The sequence below is a fragment of the Neolamprologus multifasciatus genome, chromosome 12 (assembly GCF_963576455.1).
Source record: "Neolamprologus multifasciatus chromosome 12, fNeoMul1.2, whole genome shotgun sequence".
In the NCBI taxonomy this organism is placed as follows: Eukaryota; Metazoa; Chordata; class Actinopteri; order Cichliformes; family Cichlidae; genus Neolamprologus; species Neolamprologus multifasciatus.
In genome coordinates, this window is record NC_140450.1 from 28,526,941 (window position 1) to 28,553,319 (window position 26,379).

The following is a 26,379-nucleotide window of genomic DNA, read 5'->3' on the forward strand; positions in this document are numbered from 1 at the left end:
GTTCAGCAGCAAAAAAAAAACAAAACAAAACACAGCATTTCAAGAGAGCAAAGCTGTACTGACACACATATTTCTAAAGCAAAGCGTTTCGGTGACTAGTCCATAATGTTAACATAACATTTTGTTTTTGTGTGTTTGTCAGATTTAGGATTAAGATCAAATCCCGGTCCTCAGACCTTCAACGTGACATTTGTTTGTACTGCAGAGAAAAAATACTAAAGATTGCCTCACCAGTAGCTCGTGCACTGCACTTTAATACGGGTTTGTTGGAATGAACGGTTTTTACATGATTCTCGATGTGTTAAAACAAAAATGTCTAAATTGCACTGATTACTTTATACTGCAATCAAGCTATGTGTATCCTGCAGCTTTTTTTTTTGTCAGGGTCCCGTTTACTCATGCATAGTAGTCATACATGACAAACCAGCAGGTGGCAGTAGTGACTTGAAGATGAGAAATCATGTTTACTGCTGGTGATTTATTGTGATAACTGTAGGGTGTTGCAGGGATAAAATGTTACCTGTGAGTTGGTTCAATATAATTTTTGCCTGTCAAACAGGAAGCCTGATCATCCCTGTTTAATATTACTGCTGCTGCTCCTTTGCCAACCTTGACAAATGCTGTTTCTATTTAACGTGTATGATATTTATATAAATAAAAGTTTTGGAAAATGTGGAGTGGGGTGTTTGAGATGTTATGTGTGTTAAATAGTGGAGGAATTTTTCCATTTTTGTTATATTATTGCACAATATTTTTTAAATGTATCCTTGTTTAACTCTATTGGATTTGTTTTGGCCATAATTTATTATTCTGACAAAATATGAATTGAATGTGATTTATTGCAATTCAGAATTATAACAAGCCATTTGGTGAATAGATTACATGGGCCATCACACCATAACAGTATCCTGGTAGTGATATTAGAATAGGACCCTCTGGAGACTAGACGCTGGTGGTGATGAAGATGAAGATGGTGGCTCCGGTGACTATGGGGTGCTTTTGAGGAGGGCGGATCAAATGAGAATCTGAAAGACAGAAGAGCACAGAGAATGGAGGCTTATTGGCTCAGAGAAGAGGGGAAAGAAGTTGATTGGACAAGAGCAGAGATATCAGCATTGAGTCTGACAGTTTGGGGAAGTGGAAGTGATCCAAAGAACAGACACAGAGCTAGATTAATGTTCTGGTTCTTATATAGCACATTTCTATTTAATTTCAGCACTCAAAGTGCTTTCACGTCACTCACACACAACATTTATCTAACATTTAAACTCGTTCTGGTGGATGCATCAGGGGCAACTCAGGGTTCATATTGACAGGAAGCACCAGAGATCAGTTCCCTAACCTTTGGACTGCTACATAAACCGCTTTACTGCCTGAGCCACAGCCACCTGAGATGTGGTGATTACAGTTGTTCCCTATTGAACCTGTGGTAGCAGCTTCATTTATTAAACATCCATTGTATTCAGTTTTGTTTTTTTTTCTCTTTTGCTGTAACTAAAGAATTTCTGAATCTGTGTTACCCAGATAATTAAATGTGATCTTATATTTATGGCATTTTGAACGAGTTTAAAAAGTCCCTAACAAGTAGGTCTGAAGTTCTTGGCACATTGTTGGCACAATGGGTAAAATGTAAATAAAAAGAAAATTCAGTGTCTTCTGAATCTATTATATAAGATTCAGATATATTTTGTCAGAAACCACATGAAGTTTGAGGAAAGTGTCATGTAGACAACAGCATCCTTCATCTTCAGAGAAGTCACGTTACAGTCAGTGTTGTTTTCAAACCATATCCTTAAATGCATCTTATTCAGCAAGCATGCAGCGACACACGCAATCAACCAGTGTGGACACAAGCACATGGTTACAACATCGCCTTCCTTACCAGTGCACCTCACTGCAATTCCCTCTCAAAAGAAAAACAGGATTGGGGTATTTTCTATGGTGCTTCAATGGGGGATAAAGCACAGGTAGCACTTGAAAATCCAGCCTGGAGAAAGTGAGAGCGCAGATGAAGATGAAGTACTCAACAGTAGGAAAGCAGCAGGAGAAGCTGAGAGTGAGAATGAGGAACTTGCTGGTGGTAAAAATAGAAGCACTGAAGCAGAATTAAAGCGGATGTTCGATCGCTTCATTTATAGCTGGAATGTACCTGCTGCTGGCAGACCTCTGTGAAAACAACCAGTGTGAGGATGTGGAAAAATCTTCAAATGTTATGTATTGTAATGATTTTACAGATAATCCTAGAGGTGTCTGTAACTGCAATATTTTCTAGCAACACTTTAACACATCAGAACGGGGCATCCTGTCCTGTCTGATTAGATGGTAATGTCACTTTTTGATGTATATTTATGCAGGTTTTGATTGGCTGTGATTCAGGGTGTGGCCTGTGAAATTTTGAGATTTCCACAAATTAAAAATTGTGCATAAACACAGCTGCAGTTTTAGACCCACTGAGGGCTCTGTACACTGCTTAAGGTGCAGAACAACAAAATTTAACAGGTTCTCAACCACTCCCACCATTTTTTATTCAAAATCAGAAAGGTCGTTGTTGTAGCACTTACAGATGGACAAACAATGGGAAATACAGCAACACCCCTGGCTGAAGTAAAGGAAAAAAATCTCATGTTAGATAAGTAAACAGAGAAAAAAAAATGCAATTAGCATTTGATGCTGTGTAATGACTGGGAGTGCTGACTGATGATTGCAACAGCACCAGTGAGTGGGCTCAGAAATGGACAGCTGAGTCTCCATGATTCACCAGCATGGCTGATTGTCAGCAGATGGCAGCCTCACAGCAAACCTGCAACACCCACAGCAGCCTCGCAGCTGACAGTCTGCATGTATTTTTTTCCCTTCTGAGCTGGCAGTAAACTAAACGCATCGCTCACAAGGGAGAAGACGGTGCCAGTGTTTCTTTCAAGAAGCTCAGACACACCTCTTATGAACACACAGATATTCGTCTGGGCAACACGCCTGCGTGCAAGCTGACCTTTAAACTTTAACGTAGACACAGTTTTCATAAAGACTGCATCAGATAGTTTCCAACAAGCTTGAAAGTCAGTATTTGGTACGATCACCTTTATTCTTTAGAAGAAAGAAAGTGTACTTTATTGAACCCCGTGGGGAAATTCCTCTCTGCATTTAACCCATTCACTCAGTGAAGCAGTGGGCAGCCACTGGGCACCCTGGGGAAGGTACCCTTGCTCAGGGGTACCTCAGGGTAGTCTGTTCAGGGGAATCGAACCCCCGACCTTTCCGATCGTGGGGCCTCCACTCTACCTAATGAGCTATCCCTGCCCTCACAGTCTAAACTCTCTCAGGCAAGCTTCTCTGTAACGTCTTTAAGCAGTCTTCAGGAATAGTTCTCCAGGCTTCTTGAAGGACAATCAGAGCTCTTCTTAGGATATTTCTGGTTTTGTGCGTTCACACAGCTTCAATAATGTCTGAGCTCTGGAAGGCCAACCCATGACTGATAGTGTTCCACTATGTATTTTTCCATTCTAGTTACTGGAAATCAGATGTTTTCCAGATGATATCACATAGTAGATCAAAGATTTTTTTCTTCATCCCTAATTCAATCAAATTTGACAAGATCTCCAACACCACAGACTGAAATGCAGCCCCAAAATATGACAGAGCAGCCACTGCGTTGTACAGATGGCTGTAAACACTTTATCCTGTGCTTACATATCCATAACAGTTTGAAAAAAAAAATCACATTTGGATTCATCACCCCATAAAAACATATGGCTTCTTGACAGTCACCTTTCCACTTACACCATTACTGATGAGGCTTGGTGAACACTAGACGAATCAGCTGAAGGTCCCAAATGGCATCTCTCGGTCCGGTGTCAGGTTTTGCTTTTGCTCTTTTTTAAGCACAGGCCTTTATATACTGTTCTTCTGCTGTAGGTGGCCACTTCTTTTTTTGTCCTCCAGTTGACTTTGACTGTGCACCACGATGACATATGCCAGGCTTTCATTATTAGCTCTTTTGGAAATTACCCTTTTTTTGGGAAATACTATTTTATGTCTGTCAGACTGTGTGGCATTTATTTTAAATAAACAAATTGGAAAAAAAAACATCAAACTAATGTACATGCTGTTATAAGTGGAACTTTTTACGGTGTAAATATAACATATTCACTGCGTTGCTTTGCTGTGGTGGGGACCTGGTCTTGCGTTTTGAAGCTGGCATTATGTAACTTGAAATGTAAATCAGACTGAAGGGACTAACAGGACTACCCTGTAAGGATTCCATTTTGAGATAATATGTCAATAAATAATTTTCTGGTGCTATCAAGTATGTTAATCCACAAATTATGTTGCTAATTACCTTGGTTGATAGTGACAGCAAAGGGTTGCCTAAATGATCCTGTATTGTTGTGTTACCCTTAGTCATATACAGACCCCCACGCCCCTACGTCCATTTTCGGTTATTTGTGCGCGGTGTGCTCCAATCTATTCATTTCCCACACTGACTGAGTGGGAGGTTTATGCTCTGAGCCAGTACTCAGCATTGTTCAAAACACTCCCACCTCTGTGCTGTATCTAGATACTTCTCATCAGTACGAACAGCTGTGACAGCACTGTATCCTTATAGTCAGTATTGTTTGTGAAGACTCAGCACAGGCTTGCAGGGCCCTTGAAGTACAATAGTTGCCCTCTAACAATACATTTAAATCCAGTGTGTCATAAAGCCTGTAAAAAACAAAAATCGCCACTGTATGTGAAAATGTTCATCATTTCCTCAGTATCCTCCCGACATTAACACAGACTCTTTGAGGCTGTCTCCCTGCCTGCCCGCGCTGGCCGGCCTCCTCTCCTCGTGGGTGAGTTTCATCACCCGACGTGCTGGTGAAGCTGGTTCCTAAGACAACACATGAAACATTCATTTGCATTAGCGAGGCTCGTTTCAACACCGACGCCGTGAGCTGACTTTACCACCCGCTCTCTGTGAAGAAAAGCTACCAAAACAACCGCGACTTCCTGCACACAGCGAAGTAGAGCGGATATATGAATGCCAGTATTTCAGCGGCACTTTAAAGCAGATCTTGCACATTCGGACGCTGGGGACTCAGTCTATGTAAGTGCTGGACGATTTAACAGAAAGTGGATTATGTTAAACGGTTAAAACTAAAGTTTGTCTGCCACTAGGCGCGAAATGCTCAGCACCATCCGAACTTAATATTGACTACAATGGAAAACATCAAACTGTGATAGTGCCTACTGGTTCCCAACCCAGGGGTAGTCATTCATAGTGCGGTCTCCAGAAACTCTGAAGAGGGGCCATTTTTTACTTAAAGTCAGATAGAAGAGAGAAAAAGAAAACGTGCTTGTGGTTAGGTGTGCACATCCTTAAAGCTGTCTTAACAGATATTTACAGTTTACAGTTTAGCAACAGGACTAATTATAATGTGTGATATCAAATTTGTTTAGCATGGTGACAGATTCATTTAAAAGTGTCACCTCAGCTTTCTAAGCTGAGAAATGAAACCAGTGACAAAGTTCCAAAAAGCTGCAGTTCCTCTAATGTCCACTTGACTTTGACTCTAAAAAAGGAGTCCAATCCCCATAGAATCTTATTTCAAAGTGGCCACTTTAAACAGGATTCAAACACATGCGTGTAACATGGTACAAAAAAAATGTTGGCCTTTATGGATAGTTTTCATTTTTATGGCAACTCTTTAACCGAGTGAATTCTGCTAAGTGAAGCTGCTTAAAGTGGATGTCTCTGCTGTGTTTGACTGTTGTTCTCTGACAAATGATACGGCCTAGTGTGAGGTACTGACCATTCAACTGCACTTAGTTTATGGATGCTGTTTGTTACTCAAGCTTGCTAGCGTTAGCTGCTAATTTTTGCACTGGTTAAAATATTGATATTCCAATTAAAGTACAGAATTCAAAAAATCAAGGTTAATGTTTTTGCTTTTTAAAGGTTTATAACTCTTCTGGAAAGAAAAAAAAAAATCACTCACTCAAATCACTTATCACTCTCCTGATAAGGAAGGATCACAGGTCACATGGGTTGTGGACCACTGTGACAGTGGTGTTAATTCAGCATCATGAATAATAATAATAATAATCATGAACAGGAAGGTTTGGATGTCTTTTTGTGCAAAGGCACTGATTTTGTTTCTTTAAGCAGTTTTTAACCATAATGCATGAAGTAACAGCTGGTCTCGTAGTTCAGTGTCCTGTCTGTCAATTCAGTGTTTGTGTTATTGTTCAGTGTTGCTTGCTTGCTTGTTTTTCTCTTGTCTTGTCTTTGTAAAAGCTGTGTGTGTGCGTGTGTGTGTGTGTGTGTGTGTGTGTGGTGCTTTTTGACTGTGGTTCCTCCTCAGTTCTGCGGAGGCTTCTGGATTTGTTCCACTACAAGATGCACATGAATAGCTTATTAAATCAGTGGAGTAAGTATTAAGATTTCTAATGAATTTCTATTCCATTTTCCATTTGTTTGCCCAGGATTGTAAATGCAACGACTCAAAAGGCAATCTGACAGTGAACTGAGAAATCACAACTTTATCGCTCGTCTCGAGCTGTGATGTGTTTCGGTGCTGCACTGCTTACCGTAATGTTAGTGTGTCACCTCCACAGCAGCGGCTGTATGTGTTAAATAAGTGTGCATTTGATGGACTCTTGCTTTAAGCAGGTGAATCTGCTGTAGGGTATTTGTGTCTAGCTCTGCAATGTCTGAAATGGAAAGACTTTGCTCAGCAGCAGCCTGTCTAAAATGTGTCCAGAGATGGTGCGTTACAGAGGTGTCCCGTTACCTGGGCTCCAATGTTCAACTCATCCTGTGTAGGCTTGAAGTTACCAGCTACAAATGTCTGCATTTGACTTGGTGACTTGCTAAAATAACATGTCGGTTTTTAATAAAATGATCACAATAATGATAATCTGCACTGGAGCAGGTTAGAAGTTACGGTGATGATCATCTGCGTTAAAAAGAGAGGCCAACTTTGTGACACTGAAAACCTGTTAATGAATTGCTAGCCCACGACGCGATGAACTTGTGGTTTGTTCTTACCTTTTGAAATGGCTGCTTTAAGAACAGGAACCAGGTTTGTGAACACTCGCAGTCGAACTTGCATTGCATGCATTAAGACGGCTTTGTCAGTCTGCCATCAGGCTGCTGTCAATGTGCACTCAGTTTTGCGATTAACTTGGGTCAAGCTGTCAGTTAACTGCAACTGCATATTACTGTTTTAGTAATATGGCGAGTAGCATCGATATGAAAATTATGAATCGCTTGTACAGAAATGAACTACAAATACTTAACTAATTACTCCTTACTTTCCTGACAAATTGTAATTTAGTTGCTGCGAAATGGCATGGGTAGAACTTGACAGGTGAACTAAACTTTTATTTAAGGACCTACCCACTTGACATCTTTGAAAGTTATATAGGCTTTGAGGCGAGTGACTGAACTCACTACCAATTGGAGCAAATATACTGCTTTCCCACAGTAGCTGTGATAGCTGGAATAACTAGCTTCTGTTGGCTAGTTTCACTTGTAATCTTTTTGCTCTTTAATCATATTTAATGTAGTAGAGGTGAGTCTGAATTATCAACACTGTATTCCCTGGGCAGTGTTGGTCAAGTTACGTGAAATAGCAATAGTAATTGCTAATTTTCAAAAGTAATTAGTTACTTATTACTTAGTTACTTTTAAAACACTATACACAACCTAAATAGGTAATAAAAGCAATTCTATTCAGCCCAGTTCTATTTTTTTTCTGCATAATCCATCATATAAAATTGAATCTCTTTTAAAATGTGTTTTATTGGCTTTAATCTTTTAATTTTATGCACATTAAATCACGCAAAAATTAAAATTATATGCAGAAAATAGGTTTAACATTTAAACCTATTTCTGCATATTCCAGCATATAAAATAACATATTCTTTCTGTGTTTACACTCTTTCAAATTGATGCAAGTAAAACAGAACAAAAATGAAAGATTCAGCAACACTAAGTCCTGCTGCTCTTAAAATCTGTTGTCACCTGTTTAGCAGGAGTGGGGCTGGTGGAGGTTTTGCCCGGTGTCGCAGTCATGTCAGCGGGGGGATCCGAGGGTTTCTCTGTGAATGTCACATCCCATGACAGTGTGTTAGGTGCTTGCTCAGATTAGAAGCTTCATTTTTCGCTGTAGAAAATTTTTCTTTCCATGCAGAGTGTACAGGCGGTGTACACTTTTTTACTCAGAGTAATGTCAGTACTTCCAAGCTTTAAATGCTGCATGGTCGTACTCTGTTGATCTACACACGTCTGTTGCTGCCACAGAGGTTGCACGCGCTTACGTTATTGTCATGAGACACTCTCACAAACAAATTCACAGATTAGTAACGCAGTAATGCAGCGTGCTTACGAGAAAGTAGCAAGAATCGAATTACTTTTTTGCAATATTAATCCCTTACCTAACTCGTTACTTGAAAAAAAAAGTAATCTGATTACAGTAAACACATTACTTAACACGTTACTGTCCATCGCTGTTCCCGATTCTGTATTCTCTTTGGTACTTAAGCTCATAAGTAGACCAAGCTATTTGGCTTGTTAGATAGTTAAAACAATTTTTCTATTAGTGTAAATAAATTGAGTTGGAATAGGTTTGGCTTTGATGTTTGCTCTAGCTTACAGGTGCTAATTGGCGAGGCAAACTTTTAGAGTTTTTAACATTATTTCTTGAAAGGTGTTGCAGCAGAAACAACATCAGTGGTGTGAAATATAAAAAGAACTTTGCAATAATATTCTATTATAGACATGAAAGTAGTAAAATACAGTTTTATTTATAGATTGTTTCTGTTGTTTTCCCATTACATTGTTGTCCCTGAACTCCTGGGTTTTGTCTCTATTACGTATACAAAAGATATGAGATTGTGCTAATCGCTGGCCAAAACAAACACCTACATCTGAGAGTTACATTTGACATTTTAGACAAAGAACCATATGTAAATATAATAAAATATTTTACTGCTTGCTCACACAGAATTTATATCTGGAGTTTTCTGATGACGTCAGGCTCATCTTCTTTTCAATGGTCTGTAGGGGCAGTGAGTTAAATAAATTTGTATTTAGATTATTATCTCTGTTAGCCGCTGGCGTTGTAATCTGCGTGCTGTTTCAAGGTCAGAATTTTACCGCCTTTTTGTTTACCTTCACACTTCTGCTACATGGCTGGGAATCTTGGCTGCTTAGCTGCAGGGCTCATGTTTGCACTGATTGTGTAGGACGGATCATCCATTTAAAAAGCAGTTCTTAAGTAATCAGTGGTGTTTTGCCTCAATCTATCACTGAGGGAAGGATTTCTTTATAAGCAGACTTGCTGTGGTGGAGAGGATTCTGTGATATACACATGTGTTTTGTTTTATTTTTATATAAAATCATACTGATGAGTGCATCTCGACTAAACTAAGTGCTCACCTTGCAGGTGGTAAATGCTGAGAATGTCATCTCTAAAATCTCATGTTGTTTTCCTCATATCTGCTCTCTGTGGTGTAAAATATCACAGAAAGTAACATCAGCACTTTTTAATGTGCTAACATTGTGAAAGGGTCTAAACCCAAACCATAATTTTTTACTTATACCAACTAACTAGTTTTGATCCATCAGCCAACATCAAGTAGTTTTTATGCCTTAGCCAAAGCGCTGAGTTAGGTGTTGTTTATCCCCTTGTCTCTCTTATAGAAAGTTTAATGCATGTTATCCACGTTGTGAAGCTTGAAGGTGTTTTTACTGTAGCCATCTTTGATTTTGAAACATCAAAAATTTACAAAGTGATTGCCACACTTTATCCAGTCAGACAACTCGTCTTCATTGGTCACTTGGGGTGGAAATGCACTTTTTTCCTATATAGCCTGAAGTTGACAAACATTGATGTTTGGCTCAAACACTGGATGAGTTCAGTGTTGCTGCAGCGATGGTGGGAGGCAGTAGAAGGGGACAGAGATACATTGTGCTGTTTCCACATTTTGTATGACCTCCAGCGCTGTTTTCAGCCCACTCAGCCATCTTGTACAAGTGGTGTCTTGTTCTCAAATGGCATTTTTCTTTTTCAGAAGAAAATATAGAGTGAGGCATCTCTCTGCCCAGTGTTTCCATAAGCGGTTGGGTGTCACTCTGTTGTGGAATAGAATCTTCACTGTTTGTTTGCATGCCATGCATAACCACAGAGAGAAAGAGAGACACTCGCTAATATGGTGAGACTCCCAGATGGCCTGATTGCATTTGGAAAAAACCAAAGAATTTTGGTTGATCAATGAACATTAATTGACGTTTTATAGACCGTGCGCATAGACACATGCAATCCTTTTACGCCACTGTCTGCATGGGTACCATATGGGTCACATGTGCTGGTGAAAGTTCTCAGTGGATCTATGGTTACCAATCAACTTATGACAGTGCAACAGCTTGAGGTGGTTTTAAACAAATGCCATTTTAAGTGTTTATTTTATTTGCTTTTCAGTTAATTAGTTACTGTTGCTTAATTGGGGGTTTGGTTGCTACATGTTACCATGTCTTAAATTAAATCTTATATTAATATAAAATATACCCTTCTCTTTTAGCTCAATAAATCAAAATGCATGCTGTGTGTAAGCATTGTGTAAAATATCTTGTCTCTACTGTGAGCTTCACCTGCCCTTCCTGTACACAGCAGAGCTTTCCACATATGCAAATACCAAGAGGGGAGAAAAAGTTTAGGAGACGATGTAAGTGCGTGTCTCTGCAAATGCACAGTCACATTATGCTTCAATTTAGGGAAAGAAACAAAAGAAAAGAATCAGTCGGGCAATCAGAGATCAGTGCTGATCAGTGTCGCTGTTGTGATAATAATTTCATGCAAAACATTGCCTTGCCTGGCCAGCTGTTGCCACTGGCGATCACTGATATTAGTCGTTGGTACAACCCGAGTATGCTAGCTCGTCTTTGAGGCAGTGACGCAGCTACTAAAACAACAGATACTACAAGAGATGCAAATAAACTTATTTAAACATTTATATATACTCTTCAGTGTTTTACTGTTTTAATCTCACAACAAAATGAATCTTGTTCTCCAGCGATGATTTAACCTGGCTAGACCAAATTGCCTACATAACTGTTTGTCTGTGTCTGGCCCTCCCCCTCTATCATCTCATCATTTTTGTGTAGTCATTACCAAGAGATTACGCTTAAATGTGCGCAACTATGGAATTTTCTTCCATGGGGATGTGGTTGGAGCCACAACCACATTACCACTTCACCATGGTATTAAGAACTATACCACAGGGCAGAGCACACATTACAGAATTACCACCATTACAACTTCCTGTTGTATCTGAGAATCTTTCCATCTAATTATATTGTAACGAAAGCATTGGGAAACTGAAACAGTACAAACTTGAGATTGTTTTTTTTTGTTGACACTTGACACTTAATGTTCCAGAATGTTCCAGTAAAAACAAAACCAGACGCTGCGAAAGTGTGGGTAGGTTGTAGCAGAAATAGATTCAAGGTAAAAAAGAACAAAAGCCTGTAACTTGATCTTAGCACAGTAAACACACACAGAGAGGTCAGTGAAGAAAGATGTGGAAAAGAAGTGGAAAGGAAAAACCTCCTTTAGACTTGCTGTCTTGAGAGCTTGAAAGAAGGCAACTGTGCTTCTTTAGGTCTGTTTTTTGAAACACCTTGGTCAAAAGCAAAACCCAAGAAAATGACGCCTCCACTGAAAAGTTTACCAGGGAACATACCAATGAAGACAAGTTATGATTCCTGTGCTGTTAGTAAAAACATTGAGGAGGATGGAAACCTCATTGCTGAATTTTATCGTACCCCCCCCCCCCCCCCCCCCCCCCCCCCCCCCCCCCCCCCCCCCCCACACACACACGGATCATTACCTACTGTTTGACTCCAACTGCCCACTAGAACTTTGGGTGTAGGGTCCTAATCACCCCTTCTTTCCTCTAAAGAGAAAAAGAAAAGGATTGCACACATATAAATAAAACTCTTAAAACAGGCATTTATCCAAACCTTAATGCACAGCAAAGAATATCAGACATGAAAGACAAAACACCCAATGCAAGCTTAAAAAGTTTGTGCAGTGCAGTGCAGTGAGGAATACTTGGACCTCTGCACTCAAAGGAGAAACGGCACACATTCAAGGATGCTCTTCTTTGAGGGAAGAGTAAAGGAGGTCAACTGCATACACTGTGAATCACCACTTAAAGTGGAGCCCAGGAGTCCAGGTGGTTTAACCCCCACTCACATCTTGCCTAAGGTGCTGTCAATAGCTAACATTATAGTGGGCGGGGCAATGTGTCACAGCGGTTTCGCTGTCGGCCCCGGTGACGGGAATGACCTACATGTTTTTTCCACACCTTAATTCATGTGATGACTCATATAATCGTTAGTGGGTTAGTGACCCTCAGGGCTACCACCTATGGGACAGCCTCACTAGGGATTTATTACCTTTGGCTTTCCAACAGTGTTTTCAAATTAATGAGCGTCTTGGATGTGAAGCAAAATGTCTTGAAGAAGTTCAGTTGCCTACTTTTTTTACTCAGTGATAGCGATGAATTGTTAGTTACATCTTGGTTAAAAAAGCTTTTGCAGAGATCTTCACTCACACTCAGTGTTGAGTTTTTGTGTAAATATTTTCTGCAAATGTGTAAATATGAGAGCTTGATGCTGAACTATACACATTTTGTTTGTTAATAATGTAGAGTTTGGACTGCAAGCTTTCTTTGCACAAAAAAAACTAAAAATAAATAAATTGTTGTTACAAAATGACACCCAGACTTCCTGACTGAACAACAGTGTTGCTCATGTCCCTGCACATATTGGACTATTGTATGCATAGAGAAATTGTTCACATGTGACTACAAGTATCAAAGTTGCCCACTTTTGTTAATGGCTGCAATTCTGGAGGGGAATTTCCAGTTCATTTTCTCTCTTTTTGTTTTTGTAATTTTTCATTCATATATTTATGCATAGAGACATACGTAGCCATTGAGTTGTTGTTTTGTTTTGCTTTTTTTCCTCTGTCCCAATCTGGCAGTGTAGCAATCAGAATTGTTGTCTGAAGGCGAAAAAAGGCCAACAGATTTGCTTTCGCAAGTAGAGCATTATGGCATTTGCTATAACTGTCTACTTGATAGTGATATTTTATTAGGATGTTTTTATGTTGGGTTATTAGAACCACGATGTACATGACTGGCGGATGGAAAAGAGAAAAAAAAGTATGTGAAGTTGGGGAGAAAGTTACAGAAGGAGAGAAACAATAAAGGAGAAGAGAGATGGAGAGAGAGAAAAAACACTGGGCGTCTGCTTCAACACCTGTTTAGAGAGGAAAAAAAGAAAACAGCAGAGAAAACCACAGCAACAGCCAACGTATGCAAAAATAACAGAGACAATGTTAGTGAACAGCACACAGTACTAATAATACGAGATATTTTTAGAGGCAGCCCAAGATACTGTGTGTCTGTGCATACCTGTTTGTACACCTGTGTGTGTGTGAGCGCTAATAGTGGTGCGGGGAAGATAAATGGTAAATGGCCTGTATTTGTATAGCGCTTTAGTTAGTCCCTAAGGACCCCAAAGCGCTTTACACATCCAGTCATCCACCCATTCACACACTGGTGATGGCAAAGCTACATTGTAGCCTCAGCCACCCTGGGGCGCACTGACAGAGGCGAGGCTGCCGGACACTGGCGCCACCAGGCCTCTGACCACCACCAGTAGGCAAGGGGTGAAGTGTCTTGCCAGGACACAACGACCGAGACTGTCCAAGCCGGGGCTCGGACCGGCAACCTTCCGATTACAGGGCAAACTCCCAACTCTTGAGCCACGATCGCCCCAGCAGTCCACCAGCCCGACCTGACAGCCAGTTCCTCCTCCCGGCCTCCATCCGCAGACGGCAAACACAGAATGGTGGTGTGAAGACGCCACTCCATCCACTCACATGTGTTGTTGATGCGTGCTGTTTTAAAGTGTATTCAAAACCTGCAAAAAGATGGTAAAAAACCTCCCTGCCAGCTAAAGAGGTCCTTAGTTTCACCAATGTACCAAAGGCCACTGGGCCAGGGCCGGGCCCTAGTGCTTCTGAATGGTTTCAGAGTTTTATGAGTTGTGATTTAAAGAAAAGGTTGAATATTAAAATAAAGATCGTATTTTTTAGCCGTTAACCGTTTTAAGCCCATCGGAGCATGTGCTTTCCGATTTGCGTAACAATTTTTAAATCCCGGTAGAATTGCAACCAAATAAGCTAGCACAATCATTTTTTGGAGGAGTTGGAGGAAATTGGAGGATTTGTACTTACATTCATTCAAACTGTCCAGGTCCACAGTTTCCTTCCACTAATGCCATTGCAAATTTTTTTTAAAAAAGTTGTTGTTGGCAACAGCAAAAAGATTGTTTCCAGAAACACACTTGCCGATCTGTTCATACCACTTTCTACATTGGAATAAACATCAGTGCGAACTATCACATGTGTATCACATTCTTGCAAAAACCAGAAGTGATGTCATTTTTTGTGGGAAAATGTTTTAAATTGTGCACAATAATATTTATTTACATTTTTCCTGCTGTTCATAAAAAATAGTGTATCTCAAAAATGAAACTATAAAGACACTCAAAATAAATTTCCTGTGTTTGGGAAACTATTTTGTGCAACTTTTTTACATTTACAATTCTGAGGATATACCTCTGAATTTATGTAACTAGAAAAATGTATAAAACACAAAAAAATTGTCAAGTTTTTTGTAGTTTATTGCACATTTTTACAATTTATGTAGTTACTATGGACTTAATGCATACATATTATTGAAATTTGGGATGTAATGGTTGTATTTATGTATAGCAACTTGAAATGCTCCAAAAATTGGCACTGCAGCATGTAAAAATACAAAGATAAGCTCTGGTGGGCTTTCTGTCTTGCAGTATTAATGGTAATGCTGAATCACTACTTTTGTCAATCACCAAGTGTGGTTGACGACAATGGGGTACCACAGCTATGCATAGTCTTGCTCTGGGCCTCCCTTATTGATCTGATATCAGCAAGTCTGATGCATCAGTGATCCTCTAGCCTGCCATCTCTGGTTTTGCAAACTTGCAGTTGAAGGCAGAGCTCTGAGGCTCCTGTGGCTCCAAGACAAACGTCACCTCGCTTTGGAAAAATCCATGAAGCAATTAACAGCTTACTGTGGCTTGGCTCAGGCTAGTTGAAGTGCTCAGCTTTAATACACCAGGCTGCTGCCAAAAATGTCATGACTAGAGGCTGTTACGTGCAGATTAACACTCTGCTGCGGTGCAGTTTACCCACATCATCTCCATGCTTTATGCCTGAAGTCAGTGTGGCTCTGAGGATCATGTTATCCACTCATATTCTGGCTACAATATCAGTTCTTCACAGAACTGGCAGACTGGGGTTTTTTCCTATGGAAGTGTGATGATTTTTGACAAAAACAGAGATTTTCACCCTTTTCTCAGTAATAAACAGAGCTGAAATTTCTTCAGTGAACTCACTCCTCTTTCTGTGATTTTAGTGCAGTCCAAAGCTGAATCGTTGTATTTGAAAGATCTTTCTTTCTACAGGAAAGTCAGCTTAGCATTAGATTCAGCTTTTGTGTGAAAACAGAGGAAACCAATAAGGTTATTACTAAAAATACTGACCACTCACTGAATGTTCAATTGATTTTCCAGCTGTAGGTTTTCTATTACATAACATATATGCAGGATAATTAGCTCTATACTTTAAAGATTAATGTTACGTCTATTTCCAGTGATTCTGTCAGTTTGTAACTTTTCACTATCTGTTATTTTAGCCTAATGTAGCAGAACAGTACAGTTGTGAAAATAAGTCCCATGGATGGAATTGTGGAGGTATTTAGAAATATTTTGAATTTGTAAGTGAACAGAAATATATAACCAGATGTACAGCTGCCTGTGGCAAATGTAAATAAAGTAACCTAGTCTCTTTGCAGACTCTTCAGAAATGACCTCTTATATTGCTCTTTGCATAATTGTCAGCTGCTTACATTGTTGACGGCTCCTCCATGCATAATTTCTTCAGTTGCCACAATGTGTTGAGTTTCATGTGTGTATTGCTCATGTAGCTTTTCAGAGTGATTCATATGTGGGATTTTTTGCTAGTTGTTCCATAACCCATCATTTTTGTCTGGTGGCTCTTCCTTATTAATTTGCTACTTAGGGTCATTATTCTGTTGAAACATCCTCAGTCCTGGACACATTGGCAGTCACTGGAAATCTTCAGCAAATGATGGTGATTACAGCAGAATTATTCATTTCAAATTTTATGGAGATGTTTTCAATCCTCAGAGGTCTAAGTCAACCTCAGTGGTGACTGTAACGGTTTATACATTTTGAAAAATCAATTGCAGTCTTGTAGCATAGGGTTAGGAACTTTTATTTGTATATATTTTTGTATGATTTCCAAAATCATTGGACAAAGAAATAATCGTTGTAATTGACACACAGTAAAAAAAAAAAAATTTACATTGTTTCCAGAAAGGTTCTGCTTTTCTTCAAAGCTGATGATTCTGTGATGATGACTTGGTTCTCAAAGGTTACATCCCTTGCTAGAATCAGATATCCACAAGCTTTATCTGAAGGTCACAGAAAGCTTTTTATATATTTTCATCATGGGATACACTTCAATTGAAAAGAGATCACCAGACCTGAGATCAGAGGCTGACATAACCCTTCTAAAGAGGGTCAGTGGAACCTCATCTGCTATCTGTTTCAATTTCTTGGATTTGAAAGTGTAAATAACTGTAGGGTTACATGCTGACATCGTGGTGTTGTGCTTGTGACTACACTTGTCAGTCTTATCTTTTGGGAAGTTAATGTGTCATCAAGCTCATTACCTGGTGTTTGGTTTAATTTAGAGAAGATACCAGCCAAGACCCTTGTGTAATTCTTATTAAATTGGCTTCAAGTGGTAATACCTGAATCTAGGGAGACACTGCACTGATGTCATCTAATGACGTGAAATTCCTGCATTTGCACTTTTCCCAGTATGATCCTTCTGACATTCTTCTGTGAGAATCCTCATGTTGAGAAGCAGAGCACTGAAGAAAATGTTGCCCTGGGTGGCGAAGTGGTATTTATTGTGCAACTTTCTTGAACGGCATTCCTTATCAGCTTGGAAGGACGTCATTGTGGTCATGGCCAGCATTACTATTCCTGTTGAGGGGGTGTATGGTCAGACAGGTCTAACTCACAGCGGGTTGTGATAACAACATATTCCGCATTTTGTTTGCCTAACCTTCTCATCTTATGTTTGGGGAAAAAACAGAAAAAGGACAAAGCTTGAGCTCTTAAAACTGTCATGGATCACTTAGAGTAACCAGAGCAGCCAAATTATTCTTTGCTTGATGAAAGACTGTTTAATCTTTATAGCAGTGTTGAAGCTGTTAATATGCAGTATGGTAGCACATTCTTATTCTGCCATCTAAATGCGGATGTTTGTGGCTGGTAGAAGACAACGACAAGTGGTAAACCTAAAGTGAAGGCTTAAAAAGTTCAGAACCAGCTTATGATGCAACACTTGGAATGTCCACCTTTTCCTGAAATGCGATGACTTTGGAGACAGCGGAGTGGAAAATGAGAGGGAGGATGACAAAAGCAGACAGAAACAGAATGTGGAAATGCACAAGAATCTGAAACTGAGACATAAATCATGCAATGTGTTTACCTTCAGCTGTAAACATAGCCATGTTGCTTCACTGAGTGTACTGTTAGCAGAGCGCACATGACAACACTTCCACTAAATTAATGAAAGTGGCTCTCACTGAATGTGGAACAGCGCAAAAGTGGACCTCTGTTCAATTTTTCACACAGTCCATTTTATTCAGGGAATTACTCCAGCAGCTTTTATAGTTATATTTTCGTATCAGATTCATTTTGATGGTAAGACAGACCATTTGAAAGTTTAGGCTGAGATAGATGGAGACAGACAGTGGATCAAAGAAACATGAAGTTCTCGCTAATGTTATTCAGTAAAATTTGCAAGTTTCCCCCAACAGTGCCAGAAATAATTTCATCTAGTTTCATTTAGTTACACTTCATCATAATGTGACAACAATGGAGTCTAAAAGCTTGCTGACAGGTTCGAGAGCACGACGTCCTTCATCTTACAAATTTGGGAACCGACCAGTCAAGATGAATAAGGAAGAGAGATGATGGATGGAGGCGGGAGAAAAGAGATGCGGAGAGATTGACAGTTAGATGATGGGGCTGCACTGTAAGCATTTCTCTCTGACAGTGCGAAAGCTGAAAGTGCAGTGATTGTTTAGTCTGAAGCTGAATGAACAAAAGCAGCGTGAATAGCTGGGGTTGATTCCCCCGACTTTATTGACAAAACCCTGCCAATTGTTTTAGCGTGTCAGCGCGCGCTTTCCACCAGCGTCATTGTAAAGGCAACTGAGATTGTTGTTGGGGGAAAAACAAACTGACCTTCACTGCTGTCACGCCAGCCCTGTGTGCCTGGAATTGGGTCAGGACTACCCACTTTGTGAAGGAACAGAGAGCAATCTTCACAGTGGGAACGTTATCCTACCCATCTGCACTCCAGAGTTACAACCAATATTTTGAAGAACTGAATGAAGAGAATAAGGAAACCATGCTTAATAGTTTTGGCACTATGGCTGGTGGCTCACCAGGCCTAAGTTTATGCCATGGTAAGCCTAGTGTAGGGTCAGGGTTAGCACCTATGATGAATTAGACCTCATAGTATCGCAAAGAAAGAACTGTAAAGTCAGAAAGTTGACATGACTGGATATCTTTTTACATAGGGCTAAAACCATTACGTTAACTACAGTTTTATGAGAACAATGTTAATGGAGGTTTAGTTAGCCCACAGTAAGTGAACCGAAAGGTAAAACAGTAAAAACCAATGATGCGAGTGTCTAAACAAAAAGGTCTTCAAGTTAATGACCAGGAAGATAGTCAGGGATAGAGCACAGGACAAACTTTCAATAGTCCCTATGTGCTGATTTTCAATATGAAACTTGGGCTGGGGGTTGAGGAATGGAGGTCAAAGGGTGTGGGTCGACTCAGAAGTCCCACAAAACAGCAAAACCCACAGTGCATAGTTTGCCTCTTAATAACTTCTCTGGAGCCTTAGACACTAAGTGGGGAGTTTCTAGTAGACAACCTCAGGGCTGATTCATAGCCCCCGCTATGTTGGGGTGGATAGCTAGAAATAATAGATAAGCACTTTGGACATGATGAAACTTTGCAGTATACAGTTAGTAGTATACTGTGTGTGTGCGTGTACGTATATGTACGCGTATGGCTTTTTGTTGTCTTGCCCTGAGTTCACAGTTGAACACGAATGCAAACTCTAAGACACTGATCACTTCATCATCATATGGTGTAAGGGTCTGTGTGGACGTCTGCTGCCTGCCAGTCTTTTTGTGGACTTAGGCATGTTGACACTACACTACAATGCACTAACGATAAACACACTCTTCCAACTCATGTAAAGCAGACTTTCAAGACAGTTGAACAGAAATCTGCTCGTCTTTGTCCTTCTGATAACCGGACTTGAAGTTCTTGTTACTGTCTTAGCTCCAGGACATATTATATACTGTCTTATTTATTAGTAATTCACTGATAGTCCAGATTGACTCTTGACTGTGTTGTGTTGAAGATAGAAACTGTTACTAAACAATTTTTAGAAAGATTCTGTGTTCAGCAAGCAGCCCTGCCCTCATTTTAATCATTTTAAAAATCTTTTTTTTTATCACCTTTGCTGCAGCCTGTTAAGTGAAAGCGTTTTCCCTCATCTATGCTGCCTAGTGCAAGTGTGAAATGATACCTTTTGTGAGCGTCTCATTGATCTGTAGTTGCTTTCATGCTGTTAAATGCATAAATTGCTCTTTTGGTTGGTGTGTTCAGTTTAGCAGCAGTGAGCAAATACATATGCGCTCTAATATACAGTCCCGATAAAAAGTTTAAGAGCACTGGAAAAATGGCAAAGAATCATATTTTGCATGGTTGAATCTTAACAAGGTTCCAAGTAGAACTTCAACATGCAAGAAGAAGAAATGGGAGTTAGGACAAATCTTTTTTTAGAGCATGCTCTTTATTGAAAATAAACGCTTAACTGAAACAGAGTTGGAATATGTTTATCACAGTGTGAACATAATTATCACAGATGCTTTAAGGGCATGTTGTGAGCATGTGAATGGCATTTATATACTTTGCAACAACTGAATAACGGAGCCATAACCAGCTGCCTCTTTAGTGAGTTTGTCATCCTGATGATGAACTCCAGCTCCGCCATCATGGTCTACAGCTGGGAGGTCTAGTCCCTGCTCTGCAGCTTTGGAGAGCATCATAGCAACATCAGCCCTCCACCAACTCAGTGGAGCGGCTTTCTAAGATTTTGTGCCCTAAAGGTAATTTCAACATGCAGTTGAAGATGGTGGAGGTTTTGTACAAGCCTGCTTTAACTTGCCCCGACGTCGCCTAGAAAGACACTAGATGGAAAGAAGCAGTGTTAGCTGATTGGCCCTTTCAAGTCTAAGTCTCATTGGTGATGAGCCTAATTTCAAAAATACATTTAGCAAGACTGTCTACATTTCCAGAGTTTTTTATTTAACATTGCAGAGGCACAAAGTGATTATTTTCTCGACCTGTTTGTTGTGAAAATGAAGTAATAACCAAAATAACTAATCCCAGGACAAAAAAACATTATTTTGTAGAGGGTTCAGCCTAACTTTTCCGTCTCTGTTTTCCCAGCGGACATCTCCACGATGTGTGATGTGGATGTGTCATCAGAGCCCACCAGTCCCACCCTTTATGGTGAGTCTTCAGACAAATACTACCATGTGGAGCGATGGCAGAAGCTTCGCACGGCTGTCCGTAAACTGGAATTCTGGGAAAATTTCAGCGCTGAGCTTATCGGGAGTGGCTTCTTCTCCAAAGTCTATAAGGTATCTCTTCTGCCCCCTCCACCCATTCTGTTTTGCCTTGTCAGCCTGCAAATGCCATCAGAGCCTGCTTTGTCCAAGCCACTAATTGGGACATTCTTGCCATTCTGTAATTGGCCCACCAGCTTCGGGGACCTTTGATTTTCTGTACTCAACCCCAGCTGAGATCTTACATAATTCTTCTGCTGGAACAGAGCTATTGGAAGAGCTATTTTTTTTTTTATAAATTTAGACTTTGCCCCTGTTGAAATGAGTTAGAAAGAGGCCATGGGATTTGTGAGTGAGTCAAAGTCAGCACTTTGCCCAGAAAGAGTGTGCTCTCTGATTTTGGACTTTTGTTCCAGTTGAGTCAACTTAGAAAGCTAAGCTTGTTTGTTGTCAACCGTGTAAATCGTTAAAATAGCTCTCTGTGGCTTTGGAGATGCCAATGATGGAGTAAGACTATTACCTCTTAAAAGAAAATTGAAAGTATAAAACATGCGTAAGCTTTTCTAATATAAAAACAAATAAAGATTAAAAAAGTCAATCACAGTACAGTTGTGATTGGTAAAACTATCCATAGATGCCTTTTTTGTACCAAAACAGTGTTTTAATAGTAGAAAATTGGGAACTGCAGTTTTTTTGCACTTATATTTTATTATTTATATTTATATTTTCCTTGATTCTTTTCAGCTGCCGGGAGTACTCAGGCAACGTTCACACTGCAGGCGAAAGCGCATCAAATCTGACTTTTTTGACTCTATGCGACCCATATCCAATCATGGTATGACAGTGTGAACAGCACAAATCCGATATTTTCAAATCCGACCTGGGTCACTTTCGTATGTGGTACTGAATCTGATACATATCTGATGTTTTAGAAAGCGACTGCTGTTTGAATGGTCATGTCGCATTAAATCCGTCTTTTACGTCACTGACACAAGACAGACGCCAATTATCAGCACCGGAGAAGCGCCCGAGAAGACATCGTGAACTAACCACCGCTTCTTCCACTCCTGCTAATGGCCACCACTATCCTTTAGGTGATGCACAGGACCAATCGAAAAGTGATGGTAGTGAAGATCTACAAAAACGATGTGGACCAAGACAGCATTGTACGAGAGATCAGCCTGCTGCAGAAGCTCTCCCACCCCAACAGCCCTCCCGTATCACCTGCATGCTGTACTCCTATTGTGGTTAATCTAGTAGGCTCTGCTCTGCTCTGCTAAAAGCAAAAGAAAACGCTTGAGGATTTCCCTCCCAACACATACAATCTCTCCTCTCTGTCTCACCAGGCTCTACACCCTCCCACTCATCACTCTTTTCTCCATCACAGCTTCACAGTCTGTAAATTGGGTAGCAGGATTGATGGCAGTTGTAGTTATTGTGCAATGGCAATACCTTTACACATATTTATATTTAGTAGTACTAAACAGTTTTAAAGGGTTCACAGTGTTATGGTTAATTTTGTTGACAATTACTGAAAAAATGGACTCAGGCATCGTGTACAATAAACAAAGGCAGGCAAATATACAACACATCCATATATGCACAAAATCCGAATATCTGTTTTCTCATCAGGAATATTTGTCAAAATGCACACCCACTCATCACTGTTATATAATAACCTTCATATGGTACCAGTTAAGTATTAATGTAATGCTTTTTCCCCCCTTGGGATTTCAAAATAAACAAACACAAGTATCCATTTTGCAAAAGTGAGGTAGGTTTGATGGGCTCTCTTTGGCTGCAGATTGCCAAATTAACAGTTGTACATTAGATGAGCTGGAAGATGTCCTGGATTTGTTCACAGCTTTAACAGTGATTTATTTCTGAGTGGCCAAAAACAACCAGGCAATTCTAGCTGGCAAACTTTGAGAAGAAGTCTGCTGTTTTTCTTTTGCTTATGGTAGTATAAAAAATGATGCTGGTGCATGGCAGTTGAAAGATACACAAAGCAGGGATTGTGAGCATAGTAGCAGAACTAAATATAATTGGTACATGTGATCTGAACTAACAAGAGGAAGAGAGAAAAATCACTTATAGTCATTTAACTAGCTTTGTTTCTGAATATAAACTACTTCACTTGGATGCTGGTAGTTTGGTAGCATGGCATGTAGCCTTATGTGTGTAAATGAGACCCTGGTGCTTTTATCTGCAGCAGTGACATAAGGTGCAAAGCCAGGCAGACTTAATGTTTGCCTAAGCAATCGCACTTGCCATTTAGCAAGGTCAAAGTGGTAAGGTTATCAAAGAGTAGTTCATTATCGTACAGCCAGCTGTGATGAAAGCAGCACCTTGCACGCACTGATCTGTGTAAGCTAAAGTCAAAAAGATATACGAGTGATATTTCTTGGAGTTATCAAAGACATCGACCGTTTGTGTGAATCAATTAATAAACAAGGCTTTATTTTAATTGTTCCTAAATTTCTTATGTAAGTTCAGTTAAGTTAATTTAAGGTCACTTTACAGATGGGCAGGACTGATCATGTACAAGCTGCCTAGTTCCTCCTAATGTTATAATTTTATTATTAGCCATAGCTGGTAATAGACTTCTTACATGGCTTAATGGCTCATAGTTAAACAGTTAACATTTGTGCCTCCAGATTAACATTTATGACTGTTTAATACTTCAATGTTGTCGATACAGGAGCTTTACTGACCTTGTGAAATTATTTGAAGTGTACTGTGTGCCTGTCTATCTGTAGCTCTGCTGTTTGAAGTTGTGTGAAGGTGGCACTGTTGGTATCAGTATTGTTGCAAATGAGATTATCTACTCTACCTTACTATATACACTATCAAATCCATAAAGGAAAGGATATGTCATTCTTTATTTTCCTTTTGATACCATGTTTTTTTTGTGTTTTCATCAAATTTGTTAACAGTTTTGGCTACAAACAAGATTCTAAAAATTTACCACCAAAAATCTTCTTGTAATGTAGACATTGTTCCCTCTGGTTTGAGTGGCATTTCCATAAACTTCCATACAGTTTATTTCAATAACAAGACAAACAATTGATTAAAACAGCTCTGCTTATTCCAGGTATTTGGGAATCTGTGTGAAAGAAGACAAACTTTATCCAATCTTAGAGGTGAGTTCCACTCGTTTTTTCGCCTATTGTGAGTCATTGTTAAGGTGTATACCTGGAGGCTGGCTCTGTTAACACAACAAATAACACTGATATGAACTGAGAGTGATAATGAAATGGTGAACGAGTTCATAGGTAACCAAACTGGGTTTGCTGCTATCACGCTGACAAATTACATCTCCTCAGTTTCTTGTTTCAAGAAGAATGTTTTATTGATTAAAAAAAATCTTTTCATTTTAGAATGAATACCCATTTATTTTTATGGGATTTTTTTTTACTACTACATTTTATAGTATGCCATTGTTATACACAGATAACAGGGCGGTGAAAGCAACAAAAGCCATGTATTGCCACAGTAATCTAAGAATTATTTTAAATGCTTGAAGACACAGTATCTATGTGGGCAACAATGTATGATAGCATGTTTTTATAACAAGTCTTCTTGACTGTTTAGAAAAGTTGGACCTCGCCACTGTTCTACACGTAGCTTTAGTGACAACTGCCTCGAGCCTTCCATCGTGTTTATTTTTTAAATAATATTTAAATAATTGGATATTTTGGTAAGGGCTGTAATGCCATCACTTGCTAGCCAGCTTAGTTAGCAAGTTCATCTGCTATTCCCTGTAATATTATAGGTGATGTAAATTTTGACTAGCAAACAACAAAAATAGGCTTAAAAATAATTTAGCTTACAAAATAGAAGTAGTGGCTTCAGTGTTTGTGTCTTTGAGGATAACTGAACAACAACAACAACACCTCAAAGCGACCATGCCGTAAATGAATATAATTTTTCTTGATATAATTTACGTTGTTATACTCATTGAATTTTATATTTAATTACATTCATATAAATTGATAAGGACTAAAGCAAATTTTTGTATCAAACATTATTTTCTGACCATTTTAACTTTTTAGCACATCCAAATTATCTTTCTCCCTTTCTTCTTATTTTACAGCTTAATACCTCCCAAAATAAGTTTTAAATTTATTGTTAAATTTTATTAGAATAAAAAATGATTAAATAGAAAAAAGTAAATTAAAAACGTGCTGCATAACAAGAAAACTTCCTTTTACATTGTCAAGTCAAGTCAAGTCAAGAAAGCCTTTATTTGTCACATGCAAGTTGCCCTGCAGCAAAATGGGACACCCCCCCTCCCGACCTTACATACACAACACAGACATCACATGGGGAGACAGGTCGGAGACCGGTAGTATTATGGAAAAAACACTGAAATGTACAATACAATGGGCAAGACGAGGAGGGGGAAAAAAGAGACCTCTACTCATGCTGGGCTCCTATGGGGGGACAGCATGAGAACAGAAAAACAAAAAAAAACTCCTCTGCACAAAGAGCACATAAATGTCAGAAGAAAAGTGAAAAATAAGTCTTCATGTATTTCCTGGATGTTTCAGTATGTAAACGGTGGCTGTCTGGAAGAGCTTCTGGCCAGGAAAGACGTTCCCTTGTGCTGGAGAGAGAAGGTGGACTTGGCCTGTGATATAAGCAGAGGAATGATCTACCTGCATTACAAAAACATTTATCACAGAGACCTCAATTCTAAGGTGAGGCACACAATTAAACTGATTTGCTTTGATTTGGATTGATTTGTTTGTTTTTGTGTTTGTTCATATTTTAACTGCACTTTTTTTTTTATTAATAAACTGCTCAGGTTAAAATAATTTTCAGTCCAGAATAGAAACCTGTGATCTCCTAGTTTCAGTTAAATGAGCACACCCTGACATCCTTTCTAGGCCGCTCTGTAACAATCACGAGGCCTTGCTGAGAAGCTGGTGTGTAGGTATGCTTGTGTGCGTAGGTGCTGTCCCTCCTCCAGTTGCCAGGCTTCCCTGAAGAAGCAGTCAGTAATGCGGAGTCACAACATGATGACAGTCACTATTATCATGTAAAGAGGTTGTTGCTATGTAAGTGCTGTTGCTGCATGTATAACTGCTGCTGGGACTCCCCCACCCTTTACTCCACGCATGTTACCCTGAGGCTACTCTTTTGGCTCCTGTCCTCGTGCAGTTTTTTTCAGGCTTTGTTGGATTTACGTCACAGAAACCTGATGGATGCATCCATGATGTTGGATCAACGTGGGAGAATTACAGGCTAGGCAACCATTGCTAACAGACCAATACAGTAGCAGAAGTCTTGAAACAGATGTTTAATGTCAAAAGTGATGCTGAAAATGGTTAGCCTCTTTTTTTAATTTTCAGATAATATCGTTCATTTCAGATGAACGATATTAGAGCAGATTATCTGTCATAGATGATTAAACAGTATAAACAACATATTATACTCCAATAAGTCATTTAAAAAAGTATTGCTGTATAAAATATCACAGGGTCATAAATGAGTCCACTTAAGGTCAAGCTT

At 39.5% G+C, this 26,379-nt stretch overlaps 1 protein-coding gene across 1 annotated transcript in view; it reads left to right on the forward strand.

Annotated features, from left to right (window-relative positions):
* The first annotated feature begins 6,299 nt into the window (after nt 1-6,299).
* The window catches only part of LOC146507218 (dual specificity testis-specific protein kinase 1), a 29,741-nt gene continuing 9,661 nt past the window's right edge, over nt 6,300-26,379 (forward strand). The window contains exons 1-6 of the mRNA XM_085181518.1: nt 6,300-6,410; nt 20,744-20,937; nt 21,957-22,071; nt 23,152-23,158; nt 23,957-24,005; nt 25,416-25,565. Of these exons, the coding sequence (XP_085037644.1) occupies nt 6,380-6,410; nt 20,744-20,937; nt 21,957-22,071; nt 23,152-23,158; nt 23,957-24,005; nt 25,416-25,565 (546 nt within the window). The 5' untranslated portion in view covers nt 6,300-6,379. The remainder of the gene's footprint in view (nt 6,411-20,743; nt 20,938-21,956; nt 22,072-23,151; nt 23,159-23,956; nt 24,006-25,415; nt 25,566-26,379) is intronic.